General features: G+C 41.3%; 1 protein-coding gene across 1 annotated transcript in view; it reads right to left on the bottom strand.

Annotated features, from left to right (window-relative positions):
- The window catches only part of GOLGA1 (golgin A1), a 165,907-nt gene that overhangs the window by 76,854 nt on the left and 61,714 nt on the right, over positions 1-27,339 (bottom strand). Inside the window, exons 5-8 of the mRNA XM_053695664.1 lie at positions 10,066-10,163; positions 9,944-9,976; positions 6,863-6,991; positions 6,043-6,212 (exon numbers count right to left, since the gene is read on the bottom strand). Of these exons, the coding sequence (XP_053551639.1) occupies positions 6,043-6,212; positions 6,863-6,991; positions 9,944-9,976; positions 10,066-10,163 (430 nt within the window). The remainder of the gene's footprint in view (positions 1-6,042; positions 6,213-6,862; positions 6,992-9,943; positions 9,977-10,065; positions 10,164-27,339) is intronic.

Below are 27,339 nucleotides of genomic sequence, written 5' to 3'. Positions count from 1 at the left end.
GGGAACTTGCAGATAATCCTTTTTCCAATCCTTCTTGAAGGAAGGATAGAATCTTAGGAATCTTAACCTTGTCCCAAGGGAATCCTTTAGATTCACACCAACAGATATATTTTTTCCAAATTTTGTGGTAAATCTTTCTAGTTACAGGCTTTCTGGCCTGAACAAGAGTATCGATAACAGAATCTGAGAACCCTCGCTTCGATAAGATCAAGCGTTCAATCTCCAAGCAGTCAGCTGGAGTGAGACCAGATTCGGATGTTCGAACGGACCTTGAACAAGAAGGTCTCGTCTCAAAGGTAGCTTCCATGGTGGAGCCGATGACATATTCACCAGATCTGCATACCAAGTCCTGCGTGGCCACGCAGGAGCTATCAAGATCACCGACGCCCTTTCCTGATTGATCCTGGCTACCAGCCTGGGGATGAGAGGAAACGGCGGGAATACATAAGCTAGTTTGAAGGTCCAAGGTGCTACTAGTGCATCCACTAGAGCCGCCTTGGGATCCCTGGATCTGGACCCGTAGCAAGGAACTTTGAAGTTCTGACGAGAGGCCATCAGATCCATGTCTGGAATGCCCCACAGTTGAGTGACTTGGGCAAAGATTTCCGGATGGAGTTCCCACTCCCCCGGATGCAATGTCTGACGACTCAGAAAATCCGCTTCCCAATTTTCCACTCCTGGGATGTGGATAGCAGACAGGTGGCAGGAGTGAGACTCCGCCCATAGAATGATTTTGGTCACTTCTTCCATCGCCAGGGAACTCCTTGTTCCCCCCTGATGGTTGATGTACGCAACAGTTGTCATGTTGTCTGATTGAAACCGTATGAACTTGGCCCTCGCTAGCTGAGGCCAAGCCTTGAGAGCATTGAATATCGCTCTCAGTTCCAGAATATTTATCGGTAGAAGAGATTCTTCCCGAGACCAAAGACCCTGAGCTTTCAGGGATCCCCAGACCGCGCCCCAGCCCATCAGACTGGCGTCGGTCGTGACAATGACCCACTCTGGTCTGCGGAAGGTCATCCCTTGTGACAGGTTGTCCAGGGACAGCCATCAACGGAGTGAGTCTCTGGTCCTCTGATTTACTTGTATCCTCGGAGACAAGTTTGTATAGTCCCCATTCCACTGACTGAGCATGCACAGTTGTAATGGTCTTAGATGAATGCGCGCAAAAGGAACTATGTCCATTGCCGCTACCATCAAACCTATCACTTCCATGCACTGCGCTATGGAAGGAAGAGGAACGGAATGAAGTATCCGACAAGAGTCTAGAAGTTTTGTTTTTCTGGCCTCTGTCAGAAAAATCCTCATTTCTAAGGAGTCTATTATTGTCCCCAAGAAGGGAACCCTTGTTGACGGAGATAGAGAACTCTTTTCCACGTTCACTTTCCATCCGTGAGATCTGAGAAAGGCCAGGACAATGTCCGTGTGAGCCTTTGCTTGAGGAAGGGACGACGCTTGAATCAGAATGTCGTCCAAGTAAGGTACTACAGCAATGCCCCTTGGTCTTAGCACAGCTAGAAGGGACCCTAGTACCTTTGTGAAAATCCTTGGAGCAGTGGCTAATCCGAAAGGAAGCGCCACGAACTGGTAATGCTTGTCCAGGAATGCGAACCTTAGGAACCGATGATGTTCCTTGTGGATAGGAATATGTAGATACGCATCCTTTAAATCCACCGTGGTCATGAATTGACCTTCCTGGATGGAAGGAAGAATTGTTCGAATGGTTTCCATTTTGAACGATGGAACCTTGAGAAACTTGTTTAAGATCTTGAGATCTAAGATTGGTCTGAACGTTCCCTCTTTTTTGGGAACTATGAACAGATTGGAGTAGAACCCCATCCCTTGTTCTCCTAATGGAACAGGATGAATCACTCCCATTTTTAACAGGTCTTCTACACAACGTAAGAATGCCTGTCTTTTTATGTGGTCTGAAGACAACTGAGACCTGTGGAACCTCCCCCTTGGGGGAAGCCCCTTGAATTCCAGAAGATAACCTTGGGAGACTATTTCTAGCGCCCAAGGATCCAGAACATCTCTTGCCCAAGCCCGAGCGAAGAGAGAGAGTCTGCCCCTGAACAAACATCTTTTTAAGTAAACCTTCTAATTTTTTATCCATAGGATCTTTGAAAGCACAACTATCTTCTATGGGTATAGTGGTGCGTTTGTTTAAAGTGGAAACCGCTCCCTCGACCTTGGGGACTGTCTGCCATAAGTCCTTTCTGGGGTCGACCATAGGAAACAATTTTTTAAATATGGGGGGAGGGACGAAAGGAATACCGGGCCTTTCCCATTCTTTATTTACAATGTCCGCCACCCGCTTGGGTATAGGAAAAGCTTCTGGGAGCCCCGGGACCTCTAGGAACTTGTCCATTTTACATAGTTTCTCTGGGATGACCAACTTGTCACAATCATCCAGAGTGGATAATACCTCCTTAAGCAGAATGCGGAGATGTTCCAACTTAAATTTAAACGTAATCACATCAGGTTCAGCTTGTTGAGAAATGTTCCCTGAATCAGTAATTTCTCCCTCAGACAAAACCTCCCTGGCCCCATCAGACTGGTTTAGGGGCCCTTCAGAACCATTATTATCAGCGTCGTCATGCTCTTCAGTATCTAAAACAGAGCAGTCGCGCTTACGCTGATAAGTGTGCATTTTGGCTAAAATGTTTTTGACAGAATTATCCATTACAGCCGTTAATTGTTGCATAGTAAGGAGTATTGGCGCGCTAGATGTACTAGGGGCCTCCTGAGTGGGCAAGACTCGTGTAGACGAAGGAGGGAATGATGCAGTACCATGCTTACTCCCCTCACTTGAGGAATCATCTTGGGCATCATTGTCATTGTCACATAAATCACATTTATTTAAATGAGAAGGAACTCTGGCTTCCCCACATTCAGAAACACAGTCTATCTGGTAGTTCAGACATGTTAAACAGGCATAAACTTGATAACAAAGTACAAAAAACGTTTTAAAATAAAACCGTTACTGTCACTTTAAATTTTAAACTGAACACACTTTATTACTGCAATTGCGAAAAAATATGAAGGAATTGTTCAAAATTCACCAAAATTTCACCACAGTGTCTTAAAGCCTTAAAAGTATTGCACCCCAAATTTGGAAGCTTTAACCCTTAAAATAACGGAACCGGAGCCGTTCTTAACTTTAACCCCTTTACAGTCCCTGGTGTCTGCTTTGCTGAGACCCAACCAAGCCCAAAGGGGAATACGATACCAAATGACGCCTTCAGAAAGTCTTTTCTATGTATCAGAGCTCCTCACACATGCGACTGCATGTCATGCCTCTCAAAACAAGTGCGCAACACCGGCGCGAAAATGAGGCTCTGCCTATGATTTGGGAAAGCCCCTAAAGAGAAAGGTGTCTAAAAAGTGCCTGCCGATATAAACTTATCAAAATACCCAGATTAAATGATTCCTCAAGGCTAAATATGTGTTAATAATGAATCGATTTAGCCAGAAAAAGTCTACAGTCTTAATAAGCCCTTGTGAAGCCCTTATTTACAATCTTAATAAACATGGCTTACCGGATCCCATAGGGAAAATGACAGCTTCCAGCATTACATCGTCTTGTTAGAATGTGTCATACCTCAAGCAGCAAGAGATTGCTCACTGTTCCCCCCACTGAAGTTAATTCCTCTCAACAGTCCTGTGTGGAACAGCCATGGATTTTAGTAACGGTTTGCTAAAATCATTTTCCTCATACAAACAGAAATCTTCATCTCTTTTCTGTTTCTGAGTAAATAGTACATACCAGCACTATTTTAAAATAACAAACTCTTGATTGAATAATAAAAACTACAGTTAAACACTAAAAAACTCTAAGCCATCTCCGTGGAGATGTTGCCTGTACAACGGCAAAGAGAATGACTGGGGTAGGCGGAGCCTAGGAGGGATCATGTGACCAGCTTTGCTGGGCTCTTTGCCATTTCCTGTTGGGGAAGAGAATATCCCACAAGTAAGGATGACGCCGTGGACCGGACACACCTATGTTGGAGAAATTGTGGTTATCTTAGCAAGAGTAGAAATAGCCCCTTCTACTTTAGGCACTGTGTGCCACGAGTCTCAAATGGAGTCAGCAAGAGTAAACATCCTTATAAAAACGGGAGACGGGGAGAAAGGTATCCCAGGTTTATCCCATTCCTGTGCAATGATCTCGGTCACACGATCAAAAAACTTCCACAGAGGAAGGAACATAATAGTATTTGTTAAGCTTACTAGATTCCTTAGGGTTGACGGCAACAGAAGCATTGGAGTCGTCCAAAGTAGCCAAAACCTCCTTAAGCAATAAACGGAGGTGTTCAAGCTCAAATCTGAAGTTTACCTCTTCAGAATCAGACAAAGAATTTATACTGTCAAAATCTGAGATTTCATCCTCAGAAGCTACGGAGGTATCCTCCTTATTCGACTTATGAGGGAGGTCAACCTTCCCGGCAGCAGATGGGACAGACACCTTACTATCTGAAAAATGCTTAGTTTTCCTCTTACGCTTCCCCAACATGGGAAAAGCAGATAATGCTGCAGATACCGTAGAAGATATCTGTGCAGCAAAATCTATTGGCAAATATACTCCTCCAGGAGACTGAGAGGAACTGCAGGGCACTGTATGTGAAGCCGTTAAGGCCTGGGACGTTAGAGGAGAAAGCTGTGGTACCGCCTGAACAGCATCATCCTGAGAGACATTAGGCTCAGAAACAAGTAATTTATCCTTAAATTTTAAGGTTTGTTTCTAGACATGAGGAACAAAATTGCATAGGTAAAACAATTTGGGCCTCTAGACACAATAAACATCTATACATAGAAATAGACTCCTGCTCTATGTTCATAGCTGAAAAGAGTCCCAAAAATTAGAGGAATGACAATTATTTAACAATGACACTGTCACTTTAAATCTTAAATCCTTCAGAGCGAATTTGCACCCCAAAAAATACCCCTAAATAAGGACCTCTACACCTCAGACAGTCTGAGCTGCCCTACCTGAACCTCCGGAGTATTTTTAATATTGCAAAACATCAAAAGGACTATCCTGCCGATTGTATGATCACAGGAGAGGCTGTCACAGAAAAAACGCTGCCCAGCTCAGTCTGTAAGCGGAAGAGCGGAAAGTCACATGACCAACCGAAAAAAGAAACAAAAATGAAAGCACGCGTTTCTATAAATAGCTGTGTAAGACCGGAATTGGGAAATCCCCAAATCAGTCCCACAACAGAGCCCCAATAAACAGATATGAGCCACTTAATAAAACATTACATGTTAAGGTTTCTCCTACAGTAAGGGAAGATTAACTCTTTAGTCTCCTGTCACATACTAAAAGTGCCTGCACCCTGCCTAAGTAAAACCTATATATAAAATTGCAGCAAAAGGCGTGAAAGGACACAGTCCTTACAGAGACCCTGTAGAAAAAAGAATGAACAGAGTAACCAACTCTGGCTTTCTGTGACTAGGGCAGCAATATGTTAGGACCACCTCACCACTTTCTAACTGCTTAAAAGCCACCAGTCATTCTCTTTGCCTCTGTCAGTGGAGGAGGTGAAGTTCGGTGTCTGAAGATATTGATTCCTTGTTCAGGTAGTTTTCCCTGCAAGCAAGGATTTGGGTTTAGCTGTATCCACGTCAATCTCTTGAGTAAGAGATTGACGTAGACACAGCTAAACCCAAATCCTTGCTTGCAGGGAAAAGTACCCGAAAAAGGAATCAATATCTTCAGACACTGAAATTCACCTCCACCACTGACAAAGTCAAAGAGAATGACTGGGGGTTATGGGTAAGGTAAGTGACACTTAACAGCTTTGCTGTGGTGCTCTTTGCCTCCGCCTGCTGGCCAAGGGTAAATATCTCACTAGTAATTGGAATGACTTTGTGGACTGTCCATGTCTTAGGAAAGAAAACAACGTATGAGCACCATTAATCCACTAATGTTTTGACCTCGGATAGTGGAAAAACCTCCAGCACATAAATACAATGATCAGAACACCCAGAAGCTCCTGCTCTGATGCTTCCATTGTACTCCAATCCTAGATTACACACCTCTGTTGTACCAGCTGAGCATTCTCCGTCTGCAACTTGTGCAACTCCTCTCTCAGCTGAGTGTGCGAAGTCCTCATGCTGTCCAGCTCCACTCGAGATGCAGCAGATTCAGCCCTTTGTGTCTCCAAATCCTGCAGTGTTTTGCTGAGCAACTCTTCTTTTTTCAGCAGCTGCAATCATCATCCAATGGGTTATTAAAAGATGAAACAATTTATAATATATTATACAAGAATAGGTGTGTGAAAATGAACAATATTAAAAAAAACACAGACATTTCCTGGTAAACTCAGTCATTAGCCTGTACTATAACATGATTGCAAGATATTTAAAGGGACATGAAACCCAAAATATTTCTTTCATGATTCAGATAGAGAATACAATTTTAAACAACATTCCAGTTTACTTCTATCATCAAATTTGCTTCATTCTCTTGGTATCATTTGTTGAAGGAGCAACAATGCACTACTGGTTTCTAACTGAACACATGGGTTAGCCAATGACAATCGGGGTATATATATATATATATATATATATATATATATATGCAGCTACCAATCAGCAGCTAGAACCTAGGTTCTTTGCTACTACTGAGCTTACCTAGATAAACCTTTCAGCAAAGGATAACAAGAGAAGGAAGCAAATAAAAAAATAGAAGTAATTTAGAAAGTCGTTATAATGTTATGCTGTCTAAACCATGAAAGTCTAATTATGACTTTATTGTCATCTTAAAGCCATAAATATGAGCCAGATACAATTTAATAGCTCTCCTTGATTGCAGAACGCGTCAGTACTCTAGTGACCAATGCTGGAGCCTACTTACCATATGCTTGACTTTAGCCACTTCCTGTTGCTGAAAACCTTCCAATTCATCTAGGTCATCTCTTTTCTGGAACAAGGACAAACTCTGCTCCTTCATGACTTTAACCTGGGCAGAAAGCTCTCTGTTTTCCTTAAAGAACAAATAAAAAAGCACCCAAATTTTACACAATCAAATCAACTAGATTCATCCGCAGGCCAGATTTTTATGAGATCTGAACTAGAGCACCGGTAAAATAATCAGATGATCATAATTACTAACCTGCTCTTACTCATCAGAAGATCATTTTACCTGTGCTCTGGTTCAGATCTCATGAAAATCTGGCCTGTTGATGTGCCCTAAGGACTAGAGTAGAAAAACACTGCCCTAGACATCACTACACTGTAACTGACTACATGTACAAAGGCATAGCTGATATTACCTGTGGTCTGAATCGCTAAATAAAAGATGTCACCATCTTTGTATATCTAAGAAAAGGTGTAAGAGCTCCAAGAAATATATAGATATGCGCTAGTAAACTTGTGATATAGAACATGTAGAAAACTCTTTAGCCAAACTGCTTGGAACAGAAAAGGTTTGGATTTCAGAATAGTTTGGATTTTGGAATATTTGCATCTGTAAAATGTGACAGTTTGGAGAAGGGGTGGGCAGTTTTATATAGTTTAACACTTTTGTATACATAGTACTCTCGGAAAGATAGTACAGTGCTGTAATCATTTGCCATTTTAAATACATTTTAGATCACAAAAGCCAGACCAAAGTCACAGGCAGAGAAGATTGTAACTTGCGGGCAAAGTAAAATAGTTATTTTTGATCATTTAAATAAATTTTAAAAAAAGACAGACAATGCAAAAGAACTTAGTTTGAATTTCAAATAAGTAGTAGACTTTTTTCTGACAAATGTCAGTTAGCTACATTTTCCTTCCTAAGGCATCATGTGACAGCCATCAGCCAATCACAAATGCATACAGGGAGAGCAGAATTATTAGGCAAATGAGTATTTTGACCACATCATCCTCTTTATGCATGTTGTCTTACTCCAAGCTGTATAGGCTCGAAAGCCTACTACCAATTAAGCATATTAGGTGATGTGCATCTCTGTAATGAGAAGGGGTGTGGTCTAATGACATCAACACCCTATATCAGGTGTGCATAATTATTAGGCAACTTCCTTTCCTTTAGCAAAATGGGTCAAAAGAAGGACTTGACAGGCTCAGAAAAGTCAAAAATAGTGAGATATCTTGCAGAGGGATGCAGCACTCTTAAAATTGCAAAGCTTCTGAAGCGTGATGATCGAACAATCAAGCGTTTCATTCAAAATAGTCAACAGGGTCGCAAGAAGCGTGTGGAAAAACCAAGGCGCAAAATAACTGCCCATGAAATGAGAAAAGTCAAGCGTGCAGCTGCCAAGATGCCACTTGCCACCAGTTTGGCCATATTTCAGAGCTGCAACATCACTGGAGTGCCCAAAAGCACAAGGTGTGCAATACTCAGAGACATGGCCAAGGTAAGAAAGGCTGAAAGACGACCACCACTGAACAAGACACACAAGCTGAAACGTCAAGACTGGGCCAAGAAATATCTCAAGACTGATTTTTCTAAGGTTTTATGGACTGATGAAATGAGAGTGAGTCTTGATGGGCCAGATGGATGGGCCCGTGGCTGGATTGGTAAAGGGCAGAGAGCTCCAGTCCGACTCAGACGCCAGCAAGGTGGAGGTAGAGTACTGGTTTGGGCTGGTATCATCAAAGATGAGCTTGTGGGGCCTTTTCGGGTTGAGGATGGAGTCAAGCTCAACTCCCAGTCCTACTGCCAGTTTCTGGAAGACACCTTCTTCAAGCAGTGGTACAGGAAGAAGTCTGCATCCTTCAAGAAAAATATGATTTTCATGCAAGACAATGCTCCATCACACGCGTCCAAGTACTCCACAGCGTGGCTGGCAAGAAAGGGTATAAAAGAAGAAAATCTAATGACATGGCCTCTTGTTCACCTGATCTGAACCCCATTGAGAACCTGTGGTCCATCATCAAATGTGAGATTTACAAGGAGGGAAAACAGTACACCTCTCTGAACAGTGTCTGGGAGGCTGTGGTTGCTGCTGCACGCAATGTTGATGGTGAACAGATCAAAACACTGACAGAATCCATGGATGGCAGGCTTTTGAGTGTCCTTGCAAAGAAAGGTGGCTATATTGGTCACTGATTTGTTTTTGTATGTCAGAAATGTATATTTGTGAATGTTGAGATGTTATATTGGTTTCACTGGTAAAAATAAATAATTGAAATGGGTATATATTTGTTTTTTGTTAAGTTGCCTAATAATTATGCACAGTAATAGTCACCTGCACACACAGATATCCCCCTAAAATAGCTATAACTAAAAACAAACTAAAAACTACTTCCAAAACTATTCAGCTTTGATATTAATGAGTTTTTTGGGTTCATTGAGAACATGGTTGTTGTTCAATAATAAAATTAATCCTCAAAAATACAACTTGCCTAATAATTCTGCACTCCCTGTATAAGTATATCCTGTGAATCTTGCAGCACATGCTTAGTAGGAGCTGGTGCCTCAAAGTGTAAATATAAAAAATTGTGCACATTTAGATAATGGAAGTAAATTGGAAAGTTGTTTAAAACTGTGTGCTCTATCTGAATCATGAAAGTTTAATTTTGACTTGAGTGTCCCTTTAAAGACAATCAATGTCTAAATGCAAAAACACATGCTCCGTAGGAGCTGTTGTGTCAGAAAGTGTGCATATAAAAAGACTGTGTTGATAACGGGGGTAAATTGGTAAGTTGTTTAAAGCTGCACGCTCTATTTAAAATTTTGACATGTTAAACTCCTACTCAGGAACCTCAATACATGGCTTGTGAGCAAATCAGCAGCAGCATATGCATGTACCCGCCTATCACAGGCTGTGTACTGTTTAGGACTGGTAGAGGAGTGTGTTTAACTATGTATTTAACTCATTTGTATAAATTGAGCATTTTATTATTCCATTAGAGTGTTCCTTTAACACAAAAGCAATGCGTTAGAGTTAGACAGATGTTCCAATAGGTTAGATAAATAAATCATCTTTACCCTTTCTATGTCAGCCAGTTTGTCTGTCCATTCCTAGATGGGGAAGAGAGAGAAATTCCATTACTAGAATATTTCTCCATCTGATAACAAATCACACAGGGTGTAATGTGCTAGGCGCTAACCTTTTCCTTCTGTTCCAATGTGACTGCAAACCCTTCTGCCATTTTCGCTCTGTTAGCTTGATAAGCCTCATTCTGGTCTTGCAGCTTCCGCATAGATGCTGTGATAAAAACAGAGTATTAACCAACAGCAGAAAACAAATTTAATTATGCACAGAGACCTGTTTCATTATGCGCAAAGTGATGAAGGCCTAAGCTAAACGTATTACGCTCAATACCAGCCATTGTTTGCAGAGTCTTTCTGAATGATTGCATGGCTCAGTTTAAAGATTGTTAAAGAGACACTATACTATAAAGTATATTTCCCCTAAAGGGACAGTAAACCCAATATTTTTCTTTTCAAAATAGAGCATGTGATTTTAAACAACTTTCCAATTTACTTCTTTTATCAAATTTGCTTCATTCTCTTGGTATTTTTTTAATTTTTTTTGAAGGAGCAGCTATGCACTACTGGGAGCTATCTGAAGACCTTGTGAACCAATGAAAAACAACATTTATGCTTACCTGATAAATATATTTATTTCTTGAAACGGTGAGTCCACGGAGTCATCAATTACTGTTGGGAATATTACTCCTGGCCAGCAGGAGGAGGCAAAGAGCACCACAGCAAAGCTGTTAAGTATCATTTCCCTTCCCACAACCCCCAGTCATTCGACCAAAGGAAAAGGAGAGAAAGGAAATAACACAAGGTCCAGAGGTGTCTAAGGTTTATATAAAAAAAAAATGAGAAAACAGGGAGGGCCGTGGACTCACCATGTCAAGAAAGAAAGAAATTTATCAGGTAAGCATAAATTTTGTTTTCTTTCTTAAGAAACGGCAAATCCACGGAATCATCAATTATTGTTGGGAATCAATACCCAAGCTAGAGGACACAGATGATTAGGGAGGGCAAGACAGGTAACCTAAACAGAAGGCACCACTGTTTGTAGAACCTTTCTCCCAAAAGAAGCCTCAGTCGAAGCAAAAGTATCAAATTTATAGAATTTAAAAAAGTGTGCAAAGACCACCAAGTCGCAGCCTTACAAATCTGTTCTACAGAAGCCTGATTCTTGAAGGTCCAAGAAGAAGAAACAGCCCTAGTGGAATGAGCTGTAATTCTCTCAGGAGACTGCTGTCCAGCAGACTCATATGCCAAACGAATAATAATTCTCAACCAGAGAGAAAGAGAAGTGGCAGTAGCTTTCTGACCATTACGTTTTCCAGAAAATTAAACAAACAATGCAGAAGATTGGCGAAAATCCTTAGTCACCTGTAGATAGAATTAAAGAACCCGCACAACTTCTATGTTGTGCAACAAACGTTCCTTATGAGAAGAAGGATTAGGGCAGAGAGAAGGAACCACAATTTCCTGATTAATATTTCTGTCCGAAACAACTCTGTTGTAAAACTTTAAGAACAAGGTTAAGGCTCCAAGGAGGAGCAACTGATTTAAATACAGGCCTGATTCTGGCCAGGGCCTGGCAAAAGGATTGAACATCCGGCACGTTCGCCAGACGCTTGTGCAACAGAATGGATAAGGCGCAAATCTGACCCTTGAGGGTACTGACAGATAATACCTTCTCGAGGCCTTTCTGGGGAAAAGATAAGATCCTAGGGATCCTGACCATACTCCAAGAAGAACCTTTAGACTCACACCAATAAAGATATTTACACCAAATCTTACGGTAAATCTTTCTAGTGACAGGCTTAGGAGCCTGAATCATGGTCACAATGACCGATTCGGAAATCCATGTCTTCAATCTCTAAGCAGTCAGCTTCAGAGAAACGAGATTTGGATGAAGAAAGGGCCCCTGAAGTAGAATGTCCATTCTCAGAGGAAGTCTCCACGGAGGTAGAGACGACATAGATCTGCATACCAAATCCTGCAAGGCCACGCAGGAGCTATTAGAATCACTGACTGCTTGCCCCGAGCGATGACTCGTGGAAGGAGAGCAAATGGAGGAAGGGATATGCTAACCTGACATTGCAAGGAACTGCCAGAAAAAGCCTGAGGATCTCTCGACCTCGAACCGGACTTCAGGAGCTTGGCGTTCTGACGAGACGCCATCCGCTCCAATTCCAGCAACCCCATTTGGTTGTTAAACTGAAGAACACTTACGGATAGCGTTCCCACTCCCCGGGATGGAAAGTCTGTCTGCTCAGGAAATCCATTTCCCAGACCTCCACACCTGGAATGTGGATTGCAGATAGACACAATTGTGAGCTTCCGCCACCTGAACAATCTAAACCACCTCCTACATGGCTAAGGAACTCGGAGTTCCTCCCTGGTAGTTGATAAAAACCATTGAGGTGAGAATGTCCGACTGGAACCCAGCTAAGGACAACTGAGGACAAGCCATCAGAGCATTGTAAAACGCTCACAACTCCAAGATGTTAAAGAGGAGAGCAGACACTTCAGAGTCCAAAATCCCTGCTCTTAACAAGGCCCAGACTGATTCCCAGCCCAGCAGGTTGGCATCTGTGGACACAACACTCAGGAATGTCTCTAGAAACATGCACCCTGAAATAGCTACTCCTGAGAAACCATTACGGGGTAGAGACTCTTGTCGACTGACCTAGATCTATTCTCCGAGACAGATCTGAATGTTCTCTATTTTATGGAAAACAGCAAAAGGAATGATGTCCATGAAAACCATCAGACCCAATTCCCTCCATACATTGAAGCACTGAAAATAGAATTTAAAGGGACAGTCTACCATAGAATTGTTATTGTTTTAAAAGATAGATAATCCCTTTATTACCCATTCCCCAGTTGTGCACAACCAACACAGCTATATTAATATACTTTTTACCTCTGATTACCTTGCATCTAGGAACCTTCTTCCAGCCCCCTGATCACATGACTGTGACTGTTTATTATCTATTGTCTTAAATTTAGCATTGTTTTGTGCTAAATCTTAAATAACCCCCCTGTGCCTGAACACACTGTTATCTATATGGCCCACGTGTACTTTCTGTCTCTTTGTGTTGTAAAGAGATTTAAAAAGCATGCGATAAGAGGCAGCCCTCAAAGGCTTAGAAATTAGCATATGAGCCTACCTATGTTTAGTTTAAACTAAGAATACGAAGAGAAAAAAGCAAATTTGATGATAAAAGTAAATTGGAAAGTTGATTAAAATTAAAATTCCTATCTGAATAATAAAAGTTTAATTTATACTAGACTGTCCTTTTAAGTCAACTGTAGCTAGATCCGTCCAACCTTCTGGTTGCAAAAAATCCAGCTATTTACCGGACCACAAGAAACTTGCTGTTGGCCAGATAGTGGACTGCAGAAAAAGTAAAAACAATAAATCTTTAATAATCTGACCTCTGTCAGAATATTCTTCTAGACATAGAATCTAATAAGGTCTCCAATAAACCACCCTTGTAGATAGAAAAAGGGGACTTTCCTCCAGATTCATTTCCAAACTATGGGAAAGTAGGTTTGACAAGGATGACACCTGAACCCTATGTTGTTCAGAACTCTTGTACTACCCCAGGAACTAAAAGTCATTCTAGGACTTGAAAGGCAAATTCCGTAGCCTGCAAATCATGATTTAGTAGAGGCTATTAGAAACCCCTCAGAGAGGGGGAACTCGCTGAAAGGAACACAAAGCCACAGCTGGATTTGAACTCTAGACCTTCAGTTTTTAAGTAGAAAAATTTACTACTAAGCCCTTGTGGGACAGACTCAGAAACTTGAGAAGATCCCGAATCCTGGGAACAAAAAATAAACATCCTTCAGGTCTATGTTCATTATAAACAGGCCCTCTTGAACAAAAAGAATGGATACTACTTGAAGGTCAGAACCTGAGAAACTTGAGGTAAACACCTAGATTCCGTTCTCAGACAGGGACAGGAAATATCACTCCCATAGAGAGATGTCCTGAACCCATTCAAAAAACATAATTTATGCTTACCTGATAAATTTATTTCTCTTGTAGTGTATCCAGTCCACGGATCATCCATTACTTGTGGGATATTCTCCTTCCCAACAGGAAGTTGCAAGAGGATCACCCACAGCAGAGCTGCTATATAGCTCCTCCCCTAACTGCCATATCCAGTCATTCGACCGAAACAAGCCGAGAAAGGAGAAACCATAGGGTGCAGTGGTGACTGAAGTTTAATTAAAATTTAGACCTGCCTTAAAAGGACAGGGCGGGCCGTGGACTGGATACACTACAAGAGAAATAAATTTATCAGGTAAGCATAAATTATGTTTTCTCTTGTTAAGTGTATCCAGTCCACGGATCATCCATTACTTGTGGGATACCAATACCAAAGCTTAAGTACACGGATGATGGGAGGGACAAGGCAGGAACTTAAACGGAAGGAACCACTGCCTGTAGAACCTTTCTCCCCAAAACAGCCTCCGAAGAAGCAAAAGTATCAAATTTGTAAAATTTTGAAAAGGTATGAAGCGAAGACCAAGTCGCAGCCTTGCAAATCTGTTCAACAGAGGCCTCATTTTTTAAAGGCCCAGGTGGAAGCCACAGCTCTAGTAGAATGAGCTGTAATTCTTTCAGGGGGCTGCTGTCCAGCAGTCTCATATGCTAAACGGATTATACTCCGAAGCCAAAAAGAAAGAGAGGTTGCCGAGGCCTTTTGACCTCTCCTCTGTCCAGAGTAAATAACAAACAGGTGAGATGTTTGGCAAAAATCTTTAGTAGCCTGCAAGTAAAACTTCAATGCACGGACTACGTCTAGATTATGCAAAAGACGTTCCTTCTTTGAAGAAGGATTAGGGCATAATGATGGAACAACAATCTCTTGATTGAAACCACCTTAGGTAAAAACCCAGGTTTTGTACGCAGAACTACTTTATCTGAATGAAAGATCAGATAAGGAGAATCACAATGTAAGGCAAATTACTCCAAGACTCTTCGAGCCGAGGAAATAGCCATCAGAAAAAGAACTTTCCATGATAGAAGTTTGATATCAATAGAATGAAGGGGTTCAAACGGAACCCCTTGAAGAACTTTAAGAACCAAGTTTAATTTCCATGGGGGAGCAACAGGTTTAAACACAGGCTTAATTCTAACTGAAGCCTGACAAAATGCCTGAACGTCTGGAACTTCTGCCAGACGCTTGTGTAAAAGAATAGACAGAGCAGAAATCTGTCCCTTTAAAGAACTAGCTGATAGTCCTTTGTCCAAACCCTCTTGGAGGAAGGACAATATCCTAGGAATCCTAACCCTACTCCATGAGTAATTCTTGGATTCACACCAATGAAGATATTTACGCCAAATCTTGTGGTACATTTTGCTGGTGACAGGCTTTCGTGCCTGTATTAAGGTATCAATTACTGACTCGGAGAAGCCACGCTTTGATAGGATCAAGCGTTCAATATCCATGCAGTCAGTCTCAGAGAAAGTAGATTCGGATGATTGAAAGGACCTTGTATTAGAAGGTCTTGTCTCAGAGGCAGAGTCCATGGTGGAAAGGATGACATGTCCACTAGGTCTGCATACCAGGTCCTGCGTGGCCACGCAGGCGCTATCAATATCACCGATGCTCACTCCTGTTTGATTTTGGCAATCAGACGAGGAAACGGTGGAAACACATAGGCCAGGTTGAAGAACCAAGGCGCTGCTAGAGCATCTATCAGTGCCGCTTCTGGGTCCCTGGACCTGGATCCGTAACAAGGAAGCTTGGCGTTCTGGCGAGACGCCATGAGATCCAGTTCTGATTTGCCCCAACGGAGAACCAATTGAGCAAACACCTCCGGATGGAGTTCCCACTTCCCCGGATGAAAAGTCTGACGACTTAGAAAATCCGCCTCCCAGTTCTCTACCCCTGGGATATGAATCGCTGATAGGTGGCAAGAGTGAGTCTCTGCCCAGCGAATTATCTTGGAGACTTCTGACATCGCTAGGGAACTCCTGGTCCCCCCTTGATGGATGATGTAAGCCACAGTCGTGATGTTGTCCGACTGAAATCTGATGAACCTCAGTGTTGCTAACTGAGGCCAAGCTAGAAGAGCATTGAATATTGCTCTTAACTCCAGAATATTTATTGGGAGGAGTTTCTCCTCCTGAGTCCATGAACCCTGAGCCTTCAGGGAGTTCCAGACTGCACCCCAACCTAGAAGGCTGGCGTCTGTTGTTACAATGGTCCAATATGGCCTGCGAAAGGTCATACCTTTGGACAGATGGACCCAAGATAACCACCAGAGAAGACTATCTCTGGTTTCCTGATCCAGATTTAGTAGAGGGGACAAATCTGTGTAATCCCCATTCCACTGACTGAGCATGCATAATTGCAGCGGTCTGAGATGCAGGCGCGCAAATGGCACTATGTCCATCGCCGCTACCATTAAGCCGATTACTTCCATGCACTGAGCCACCCTGGGGCGCGGAATGGAGTGAAGAACACGGCAAGCATTTAGAAGTTTTGATAACCTGGACTCTGTCAGGTAAATTTTCATTTCTATAGAATCTATCAGAGTCCCTAGGAAGGAAACCCTTGTGAGAGGAGATAGAGAACTCTTTTCTTCGTTCACTTTCCACCCATGCGACCTCAGAAATGCCAGAACTATCTCTGTATGAGACTTGGCAATTTGAAAGCTTGACGCCTGTATCAGGATGTCGTCTAGGTAAGGAGCCACCGCTATGCCTCGCGGTCTTAGAACCGCCAGAAGTGAGCCCAGAACCTTTGTAAAAATTCTTGGGGCTGTAGCCAACCCGAATGGAAGAGCTACAAACTGGTAATGCCTGTCTAGAAAGGCAAACCTCAGGAACCGATGATGATTCTTGTGGATCGGAATGTGAAGGTAGGCATCCTTTAAGTCCACTGTGGTCATGTACTGACCCTCTTGGATCATGGGTAAAATGGTTCGAATAGTTTCCATCTTGAATGATGGAACTCTGAGGAATTTGTTTAGGATCTTTAGATCCAAAATTGGTCTGAAGGTTCCCTCTTTTTTGGGAACCACAAACAGATTTGAATAAAACCCCTGTCCTTGTTCCGTCCGCGGAACTGGATGGATCACGCCCATTACAAGGAGGTCTTGCACGCAGCTTAGGAATGCCTCTTTCTTTATCTGGTTTGCAGATAATCTTGAAAGGTGAAATCTCCCTTGTGGGGGAGAAGCTTTGAAGTCCAGAAGATATCCCTGAGATATGATCTCCAACGCCCAGGGATCCTGAACATCTCTTGCCCACGCCTGGGCGAAGAGAGAGAGTCTGCCCCCTACTAGATCCGTTGTTGGATAGGGGGCCGCTCCTTCATGCTGTCTTGGAGGCAGCAGCAGGCTTTCGGCCTGCTTGCCCTTGTTCCAGGACTGGGTAGGTTTCCAGGCCTGCTTAGATTGAGGAAAAGTTCCCTCTTGTTTTGAAGTAGAGGGAGCTGATCCTGCACCTGCCTTGAAATTTCGAAAGGCCCGAAAATTAGACTGTTTGGCCCTTGATTTGGCCCTGTCCTGAGGAAGGGTATGACCCTTACCTCCAGTAATGTCAGCAATAATTTCTTTCAAACCAGGCCCGAATAAGGTCTGCCCCTTGAAAGGAATGTTAAGTAATTTAGACTTTGAAGTCACATCAGCTGACCAGGAATTAAGCCATAGCGCCCTACGTGCCTGGATGGCGAATCCGGAATTCTTAGCCGTTAGTTTAGTCAAATGAACAATGGCATCAGAAACAAATGAGTTAGCTAGCTTAAGTGTTCTAAGCTTGTCAATAATTTCAGTCAATGGAGCTGTATGGATGGCCTCTTCCAGGGCCTCAAACCAGAATGCCGCCGCAGCAGTGACAGGCGCAATGCATGCAAGGGGCTGTAAAATAAAAACCTTGTTGAATAAACATTTTCTTAAGGTAACCCTCTAATTTTTTTATCCATTGGATCTGAAAAAGCACAACTGTCCTCAACCGGGATAGTGGTACGCTTTGCTAAAGTAGAAACTGCTCCCTCCACCTTAGGGACTGTCTGCCATAAGTCCTGTGTAGTGGCATCTATTGGAAACATTTTTCTAAATATAGGAGGTGGGGAAAAGGGCACACCGGGTCTATCACACTCCTTACTAATAATTTCTGTAAGCCTTTTAGGTATTGGAAAAACATCAGTACTCACCGGCACTGCATAGTATTTATCCAGCCTACACAATTTCTCTGGCACTGCAATTGTGTCACAGTCATTCAGAGCAGCTAATACCTCCCTAAGTAACACACGGAGGTTCTCAAGCTTAAATTTAAAATTAGAAATCTCTGAATCAGGTCTCCCCGATTCAGAGACGTCACCCACAGACTGAAGCTCTCCGTCCTCAGGTTCTGCATATTGTGACGCAGTATCAGACATGGCTCTTACAGCATCTACGCGCTCTGTATCTCGTCTAACCCCAGAGCTATCGCGCTTGCCTCTCAATTCAGGCAATCTGGCTAATACCTGTGACAGGGTATTATTCATGATTGCAGCCATGTCCTGCAAAGTAATCGCTATGGGCATCCCTGATGTACTTGGCGCCATATTAGCGTGCGTCCCTCGAGCGGGAGGCGAAGGGTCCAACACGTGGGGAGAGTTAGTCGGCATAACTTCCCCCTCGACAGACCCCTCTGGTGACAATTCTTTTATAGATAAAGATTGATTTTTACTGTTTAAGGTGAAATCAATACATTTAGTACACATTCTCCTATGGGGCTCCACAATGGCTTTTAAACATAATGAACAAGTAGTTTCCTCTGTGTCAGACATGTTTGTACAGACTAGCAATGAGACTAGCAAGCTTGGAAAACACTTTAAACAAAGTTAACAAGCAATATAAAAAACGTTACTGTGCCTTTAAGAGAAACAAATTTTGGCAAAATTTGAAATAACAGTGAAAAAAGGCAGTTACACTAACAAAGTTTTTACAGTGTATGTAACAAGTTAGCAGAGCATTGCACCCACTTGCAAATGGATGATTAACCCCTTAATACAAAAAACAGATTAACAAAATGAAAAATATGTTTTTTAAACAGTCATAACAACTGCCACAGCTCCTACTTTTGAAGCCTTTTGAGCCCATCAGAGATGTCCTATAGCATGCAGGGGACTGCTGAGGGAAGCTGAATGTCACAGTTTGTTATTTTAAGTGCACCAACTGTAACTTTTATACTATAACAGTGGAAAGCCTCTGTTTCTAGGCAAAAATAAAGCCAGCCATGTGGAAAAAACTAGGCCCCAATAAGTTTTATCACCAAAGCATATATAAAAACGATTAAACATGCCAGCAAACGTTTTATATTACACTTTTATAAGAGTATGTATCTCTGTTAATAAGCCTGATACCAGTCGCTATTAAATCACTGCATTTAGGCTTAACTTACATTAATCCGGTATCAGCAGCATTTTTCTAGCAAGTTCCATCCCTAGAAATATGTTTACTGCACATACCTTATTGCAGGAAAACCTGCACGCCATTCCCTCTCTGAAGTTACCTCACTCCTCAGAATATGTGAGAACGGCAATGGATCTTAGTTACTTCTGCTAAGATCATAGAAATCACAGGCAGATTCTTCTTCTAATGCTGCCTTTGATAAAACAGTACACTCCGGTACCATTTAAAAATAACAAACTTTTGATTGAAGTTAAGAAACTAACTATAATACACCACTCTCTTCTTACTACGTCCATCTTTGTTGAGACTTGCAAGAGAATTACTGGATATGGCAGTTAGGGGAGGAGCTATATAGCAGCTCTGCTGTGGGTGATCCTCTTGCAACTTCCTGTTGGGAAGGAGAATATCCCACAAGTAATGGATGATCCGTGGACTGGATACACTTAACAAGAGAAAAAGTCTCATCATCTGGATTGCAAATATTCAAAAAAAGAAATCTGCTCCTGGGAGGAAAACCAAGATTGGACTCCAAAGACATGACTGACAATGGATAAGGAAACCGGAAAACTTTCCTTTAGTCCTACTCTCTTGACGTGTAGTTGAAAACATCTTACCACCCCCAAAGTCAGAGGATAATTCTGTCAGACCAAGACCAAACAAGGTCTCCTCCTTGAAAAGGAAACGCCAGAAGTATGGATTTGGGGGAAACACAAAATATTGAAACTGCAGATCTATAAGCCTGGGCTGTACCGCTAAGCTACAGGAAGGCCTTTCAGCCTGCCAATAGTCAGCCACAATTTCCTGGCGGCTAGCACCGCAAGTCTAGAAAAGCAAGGCACTGCTCTAGATAAACAAATAAGCCTCCAGCTGCTTATCCAAGGATCTGTAAGAAAACAGCTACCCTCCTTAGGATCGAAGTTCTCCGAGTCATAGTAGAAAAACTATGTGCATAATAAAGGATTCAGAAACAGGAAAATGTTTTCAAGGACGGCATACAGGGAAAAAAGGTATCCCTAGCTTCTCCCATTTCTGTGAAAATATCCAAAGCACGTCATTCTTCAAAAGAAGGGGCAACATTGAAATGAGCAAGTTCACAAAAAACTTTCAAAGGTTGACAGCGACAGGGGAATCAATGTTGTCTAAGTAGCCAGAACCTCCTTTAACAGTACACGAGGTGTGCAAGCATGCATCTGAAAGAAACCACTTCAGACCAGATGAAGGAATTATACTGTCTGAATCAGAGTTCACCCACAGAACTACCGGCAAATTCTCCTCACCAAACATAGGAGGAAAAGCAACCTGTGCAGAGCAGAAACATTCTGAGTATAGCAAATGTCCTCTTGCATTTTCCCTGAAGCATAGGAAAGGCAGATAAAGCCGCAGCTACAGCTTCTTTTATCTAGCTGAGCTGCAATCTGCAGGCAAATACACTCCTCCAGGAGATTGAGAGGAACTGCAGGGCACTGCATGTGATGTCAATAAGGCTTGGGACAAGGAAGGAGCAGCAGCATCCTAAGAGATATTGAGTTCAGGGATAAACAATCCAATTGTGTCACAGAGAAACAATATGTGTTAAATGATATACCTGTCAGAAAAACAGGGTATGAATCACAGTTGTATGTTAAAACTCTTGTAGCGCAAGAGACAGCATACATTACACACAGCAGCAGGCTTCTGTTTCAAAAAAGAAACCAGACTTAGCCCCTTATAAACTGTAAGAGACCCATTATTAGTGCAATATAAATTAACACAATGTAGTACAATATAATAAAGTATAGGCCTGAGAAAGACCTGTTTTTATTAAATAAATATGTACATCTCCTTCCGCCTTTTCTTAAAGGTTAAAGATAGTGAACGCATAACTTTTTGCATAAGCATCACAAGGAACTTTGAGACTTGTACATTAAACAGAATAACATAGCAACGCTATGAAAATAGCCTCCACAGAGAGGATGTACTTAAGGAAACATCCTCCGTTCTATCGGTAACAAGGAGGCGTGGCTACAGATCGGAACAGATAGAGCTGAAAATGGCGCTTCTCCATCCAAACGAAGAAAAAGGCGGGACTTACTAAGCCACGCAGGAGCTATTCCTAGTAGTAACACACAGGTCATTACAGAAATGAAGCACGCATTATCAGGAGAAAAAAGCACACAGTGTTACTGGCAAAATAAACGTACTTAGGGACCATAACCCTGAACAAGTACTGAAGCCCATAAAAGGCGCTGCTCATTACATTCACTAAAGAGCACGCTCGCACTATTTGTAACCCACATTGCAGCAGGCTTCTTGCAATAAGTGCCATAACAGACTGAACGGTTAGCTATGTAGAATTAAACAGCTAACAAGCCCATACCGAATAGATTTACCCAGGAATCCCAATTAACCCTTAATGAACTCAATAATCAGGGCAATAATTATCCCCTCCTAGCCACCAGTGCCTGCATCCTGCCTTAAAAATATCCTTCCCAAGGATATAAAATGTCCCAGAATAATGCAGACAAATTCTTTAAAAGTGCAAGTCCCCCAAAACAAAGAAGACTGAGCACTTACCTGCATCTAGCTGTCAAGCAGGAGGACAGCTTACCCGGCATAAGAGGATGCTGCTCCCCACAGAGGCCTGTAGAAAAAAAGATCATATCAGAATAAACCTATTCTGGCTTTCTATACTAGGGCAGCAAAGTGATAGGAAAACGCAGCAAGGCCCACCTTACAAGTTCCAAACTGCTTTAAAGCCACTACTGCCCTACTGAAGAGACTATCGTGGAGTACAGCTAAACCCAGCTTGTTAGGGAAGATCAGAGCAGGCCTGCTCTGGCTTCAAAATAAAAAAATCTTGATAGAAGAATCTTATACGGACACCTAAATTTCACCTCCTCCTTGCACTGAAGGCAAAGAGAATTACTGGGGGTTGTGGGAAAGGAAGTGATACTTAACAGCTATGCTGTGGTGCTCTTTGTCTCCTCCTGCTGGCCAGGGGTGATATTTCCAACAGTAATTGATGATTCCGTGGATTCACTGTGTCTTAAGAAAGAAAGGAGGCATTTTTGTGCAGTCACCAATCAGCATCTAGCTCCCAGTAATGCATTGCTGCTCCTGAGCATACCAAGATATGCTTTTCAACTAAGGATACCAAAAGAATGAAGCAATTTAGATAATATAAGCAAATTGGAAGTCGTTTATAATCACATGTTCTGTCTGAAGCTTGAAAGAATTTCTTTTTGGGTTTTATGTCCGTTTAATCTGTTCTAAATCACTTGTTATACCTACTGCACAGCATTACAATGTATGGAAATGTGTTCCTTTGTGTTTATTTCTGTATTTGAAATAGCTGGTTTTGTTCATCAAACCCATTGCCTGTTCTACTCAAGGACACACCCATACAAATGGGCTGAGCATGTAGGTAAGCAGGCCTGCTAGTGTTATCTATGTTTAAACATAGTTAGGAATTAAAATGCTAATTATGGCTGGGCACAACCAGCTATTTCAGATACAAAAATATCACTTCCAACTTCCGCACTGGAAGATTAGTGATATTGTCTCCTGTTCACATATCTTTTCTACAGAGAATACATTTGTTATCCATATTTTCAGTGTAAGTGGTGGTTTCTACTGACAAAATCAGATAACATTTCAAATGACAAAATAAAGATAAAGGTGCGGTTTGCTAATTATTAAATACACTCCAGCGGTAAAAACGACCATTGAGAACACATTAAAGTAGAGAATAGTTTAGTGCATAATGTCCATTTATATAAGAACATGCAAAAGTGAAATATGTTCAGTGTTTTATTTGCAAGTCACATTTTCAAAACAAATGGTCTCTGTTAAAGGGACATTGTACACTAGAATTTTCTTTGAATAAATGTTTTGTAGATGATCCATTTATATCTCCCATTTAGGGGTGTTTTTGTAACAATGTTTAGTTTTGCTTATTTTTAAAATAACATTGTGCTGATTAACCAGCCCCTGGGTTTAAGATGTATACTGATGTCTACAGACTTCACATTGCTTCTGTTTGTATAATGGGTCTTTTCGTATGCAGGGAAGGGCGGAGGTTCTGCTATCGGCCCCTTTCAGTGGGTGTTCCAGGCTAATCTCATTAACAGTGCTAAATTGGGAGCTTCTAAGTAAGTTTATAAAAGGTTGTATACTGGATCTTTATATCTGTATATGTGCATATTCTTCTTTATAGTAGTGTCTATTACATGCAGTTATATGAAAATTGGTGTATACTGTCCCTTTTAAGAAGGAAGTTCAACTGTTGCTCACAGCTCCATGACATGCTCACAATATCAGTTAAAGTGACAAGAAACGCAACATACTTTTGTAGAGCACTCTGCAACGCAAAGTGTGTTTAAAAAAAAAGCTGCTTTTGCCTTGCTTTGTATTTATTTTCTATAAACATGAGATCGGCACCTCTAAAATGCCACCAGGTACCAATAGAATAATGTACTTGTGATTGGTGCACTAGCTTTATTGACACACAAGTTAGTGTACAATGTACAACAACCAGTTAGCGCACGCGCCAGCTCTTTATGATACAAATAGAGAATGCAATTTTAAGCAACTTTGCAATTTACTTCTTTTATCTAATTCCTATCGTTCTCTCAGTATCCTTGGTTGAAAAGTAATTCTAGGTAGGCTTAAGGAGCAGCCGATTGGCTCACCTATATGTAGTGCTGTTTCTTCAACAAAAGATACCATGAGAATATAGCAAATAACAGAAGTCAATTGGAAAATTGTTTAAAATTGTATTCTCTATCTGAAACATGAAAGAATAATTTGGGGTTTCATGTTCCTTTAACAATATTGAAAATCAAGTCCCTCAAACAGATGTCTATTAGCTGTGACAGATAATACATAGCAGCAATTGTATGTGGGCAATACGTTTGTTCCTTTAAAAACGGTATTTTAAGAAGGAATTACAGAATTTGCATCCCATGTGCAATAAATCTGCTTTTTCTTCTGAGGATTGTCCGTGTCCATTAAAGGAACACTAAACCCCTCTTGTTTGTGTAAAGGCCAAAAAGCAAATCTGTAAAATAGGTTTTCAAAATGCTGCAAAATACCTAAACCAGCTGTTTAATTTGCATTGTGTGCACAGACTACAGAATTTGCTTTTTTCGGCCTCTAGGGAGTGTGGGGACAATTGTAATTTTTACACCAAAGCCAGAGCTGTTCAATGTTAGTTTAACTTGTCTGAAGTTTTTTTTTTTTTTTTTTTTTTTTAATAATTAAAATTCTTTCCACAAAAAGGATAAATATGGGTGACGAAAACCCCCAAAAACAAATGAATAAAAATAAACACCACCACATACTATCACATTTATGAGTAAATCCAAAAACTGTGTCAGGAGCAGGTTCTATAAATCAGTGGTGGCAATCAGCAGCTAGTGTGGCAGATGCAGCCTTTCCCTGCAACCCCAGAACAAGAACGAATGCCAGGAACAACACACACACCATCTATTTTACAGAACCTCTATCTTTGCTCTCCTTGTCATCCTTTACTCTCCTGCTGAAAACGGATTTTAAACACGTTTGTGGGATGTTCTATATAAAAAGCTAAATGTATGGGGAAGCACTTGTGTAGTACTCCGGTGAATCTTGATAAGACTACCTCAATCTGATTCTGCATTATTCACTAGTTGTCAGAAGTGTGATCACAGCAATATGCATCAGTTTGTGTGGCACACGCCATTTGTACGACCACCCCAGTCTATAGCCAAATATTGCACTGTCCAAACATGGCTACTTCACAATGCCACCAGCTGACAAAACCTTTTGTGCAGAACACGGTTCTCATTCTCAGGTAACTGTCAGATTAACCAGCGCCTCCTCTTTACTTAATTGCAGTCTGGATTGTACTCCCTCAGCAGTGATTACTCTAAGTGTGAAGGTCACATCATTCAGCAAATGCTACTACAATATCTCACACATCATTCAGCAAATGCTACTACAATATCTCACACATCCTTCAGCAAATGCTACTACAATATCTCACTCATCCTTCAGCAAATGCTACTACAATATCTCACTCATCCTTCAGCAAATGCTACTACAATATCTCACTCATCCTTCAGCAAATGCTACTACAATATCTCACACATCCATCAGCAAATGCTACTACAATATCTCACACATCCTTCAGCAAATGCTACTACAATATCTCACTCATCCTTCAGCAAATGCTACTACAATATCTCACACATCCTTCAGCAAATGATACTACAATATCTCACTCATCCTTCAGCAAATGCTACTACAATATCTCACACATCATTCAGCAAATGCTACTACAATATCTCACACATCATTCAGCAAATGCTACTACAATATCTCACACATCCTTCAGCAAATGCTACTACAATATCTCACACATCCTTCAGCAAATGCTACTACAATATCTCACACATCCATCAGCAAATGCTACTACAATATCTCACACATCATTCAGCAAATGCTACTACAATATCTCACATATCCTTCAGCAAATGCTACTACAATATCTCACACATCATTCAGCAAATGCTACTACAATATCTCACACATCCTTCAGCAAATGCTACTACAATATCTCACTCATCCTTCAGCAAATGCTACTACAATCTCTCACTCATCCTTCAGCAAATGCTACTACAATATCTCACACATCCTTCAGCAAATGCTACTATAATATCTCACACATCCTTCAGCAAATGCTACGACAATATCTCACACATCCTTCAGCAAATGCTACTATAATATCTCACACATCATTCAGCAAATGCTACTACAATATCTCACTCATCCTTCAGCAAATGCTACTACAATATCTCACTCATCCTTCAGCAAATGCTACTACAATATCTCACTCATCCTTCAGCAAATGCTACTACAATATCTCACTCATCCTTCAGCAAATGCTACTACAATATCTCACACATCCTTCAGCAAATGCTACTACAATATATCACTCATCCTTCAGCAAATGCTACTACAATATCTCACACATCCTTCAGCAAATGCTACTACTATATCTCACACATCCTTCAGCAAATGCTACTACAATATCTCACACATCCTTCAGCAAATGCTACTACAATATCTCACTCATCCTTCAGCAAATGCTACTACAATATCTCACTCATCCTTCAGCAAATGCTACTACAATATCTCACACATCCTTCAGCAAATGCTACTATAATATCTCACACATCCTTCAGCAAATGCTACTACAATATCTCACACATCCTTCAGCAAATGCTACCACAATATCTCACTCATCCTTCAGCAAATGCTACAATATCTCACTCATCCTTCAGCAAATGCTACTACAATATCTCACACATCCTTCAGCAAATGCTACTACAATATCTCACACATCCTTCAGCAAATGCTACTACAATATCTCACACATCCTTCAGCAAATGCTACCACAATATCTCACACATCCTTCAGCAAATGCTACTACAATATCTCACACATCATTCAGCAAATGCTACTACAATATCTCACTCATCCTTCAGCAAATGCTACTACAATATCTCACTCATCCTTCAGCAAATGCTACTACAATATCTCACACATCCTTCAGCAAATGCTACTACAATATCTCACTCATCCTTCAGCAAATGCTACTACAATATCTCACACATCCTTCAGCAAATGCTACTACAATATCTCACACATCCTTCAGCAAATGCTACTACAATATCTCACACATCATTCAGCAAATGCTACTACAATATCTCACTCATCCTTCAGCAAATGCTACTACAATATCTCACTCATCCTTCAGCAAATGCTACTACAATATCTCACACATCCTTCAGCAAATGATACTACAATATCTCACTCATCCTTCAGCAAATGCTACCACAATATCTCACTCATCCTTCAGCAAATGCTACCACAATATCTCACTTATCCTTCCGCAAATACCACAATATCTCACATATTCTTCCGCAAATGATACCACAATATCTCACTCATCATTCAGCAAATGC

The sequence above is a fragment of the Bombina bombina genome, chromosome 12, assembly GCF_027579735.1.
Source record: "Bombina bombina isolate aBomBom1 chromosome 12, aBomBom1.pri, whole genome shotgun sequence".
Classification (NCBI taxonomy): Eukaryota; Metazoa; Chordata; class Amphibia; order Anura; family Bombinatoridae; genus Bombina; species Bombina bombina.
The sequence above is the reverse complement of the archived record's forward strand: the minus strand, read 5'-3'. Positions and strand labels throughout refer to the sequence as shown.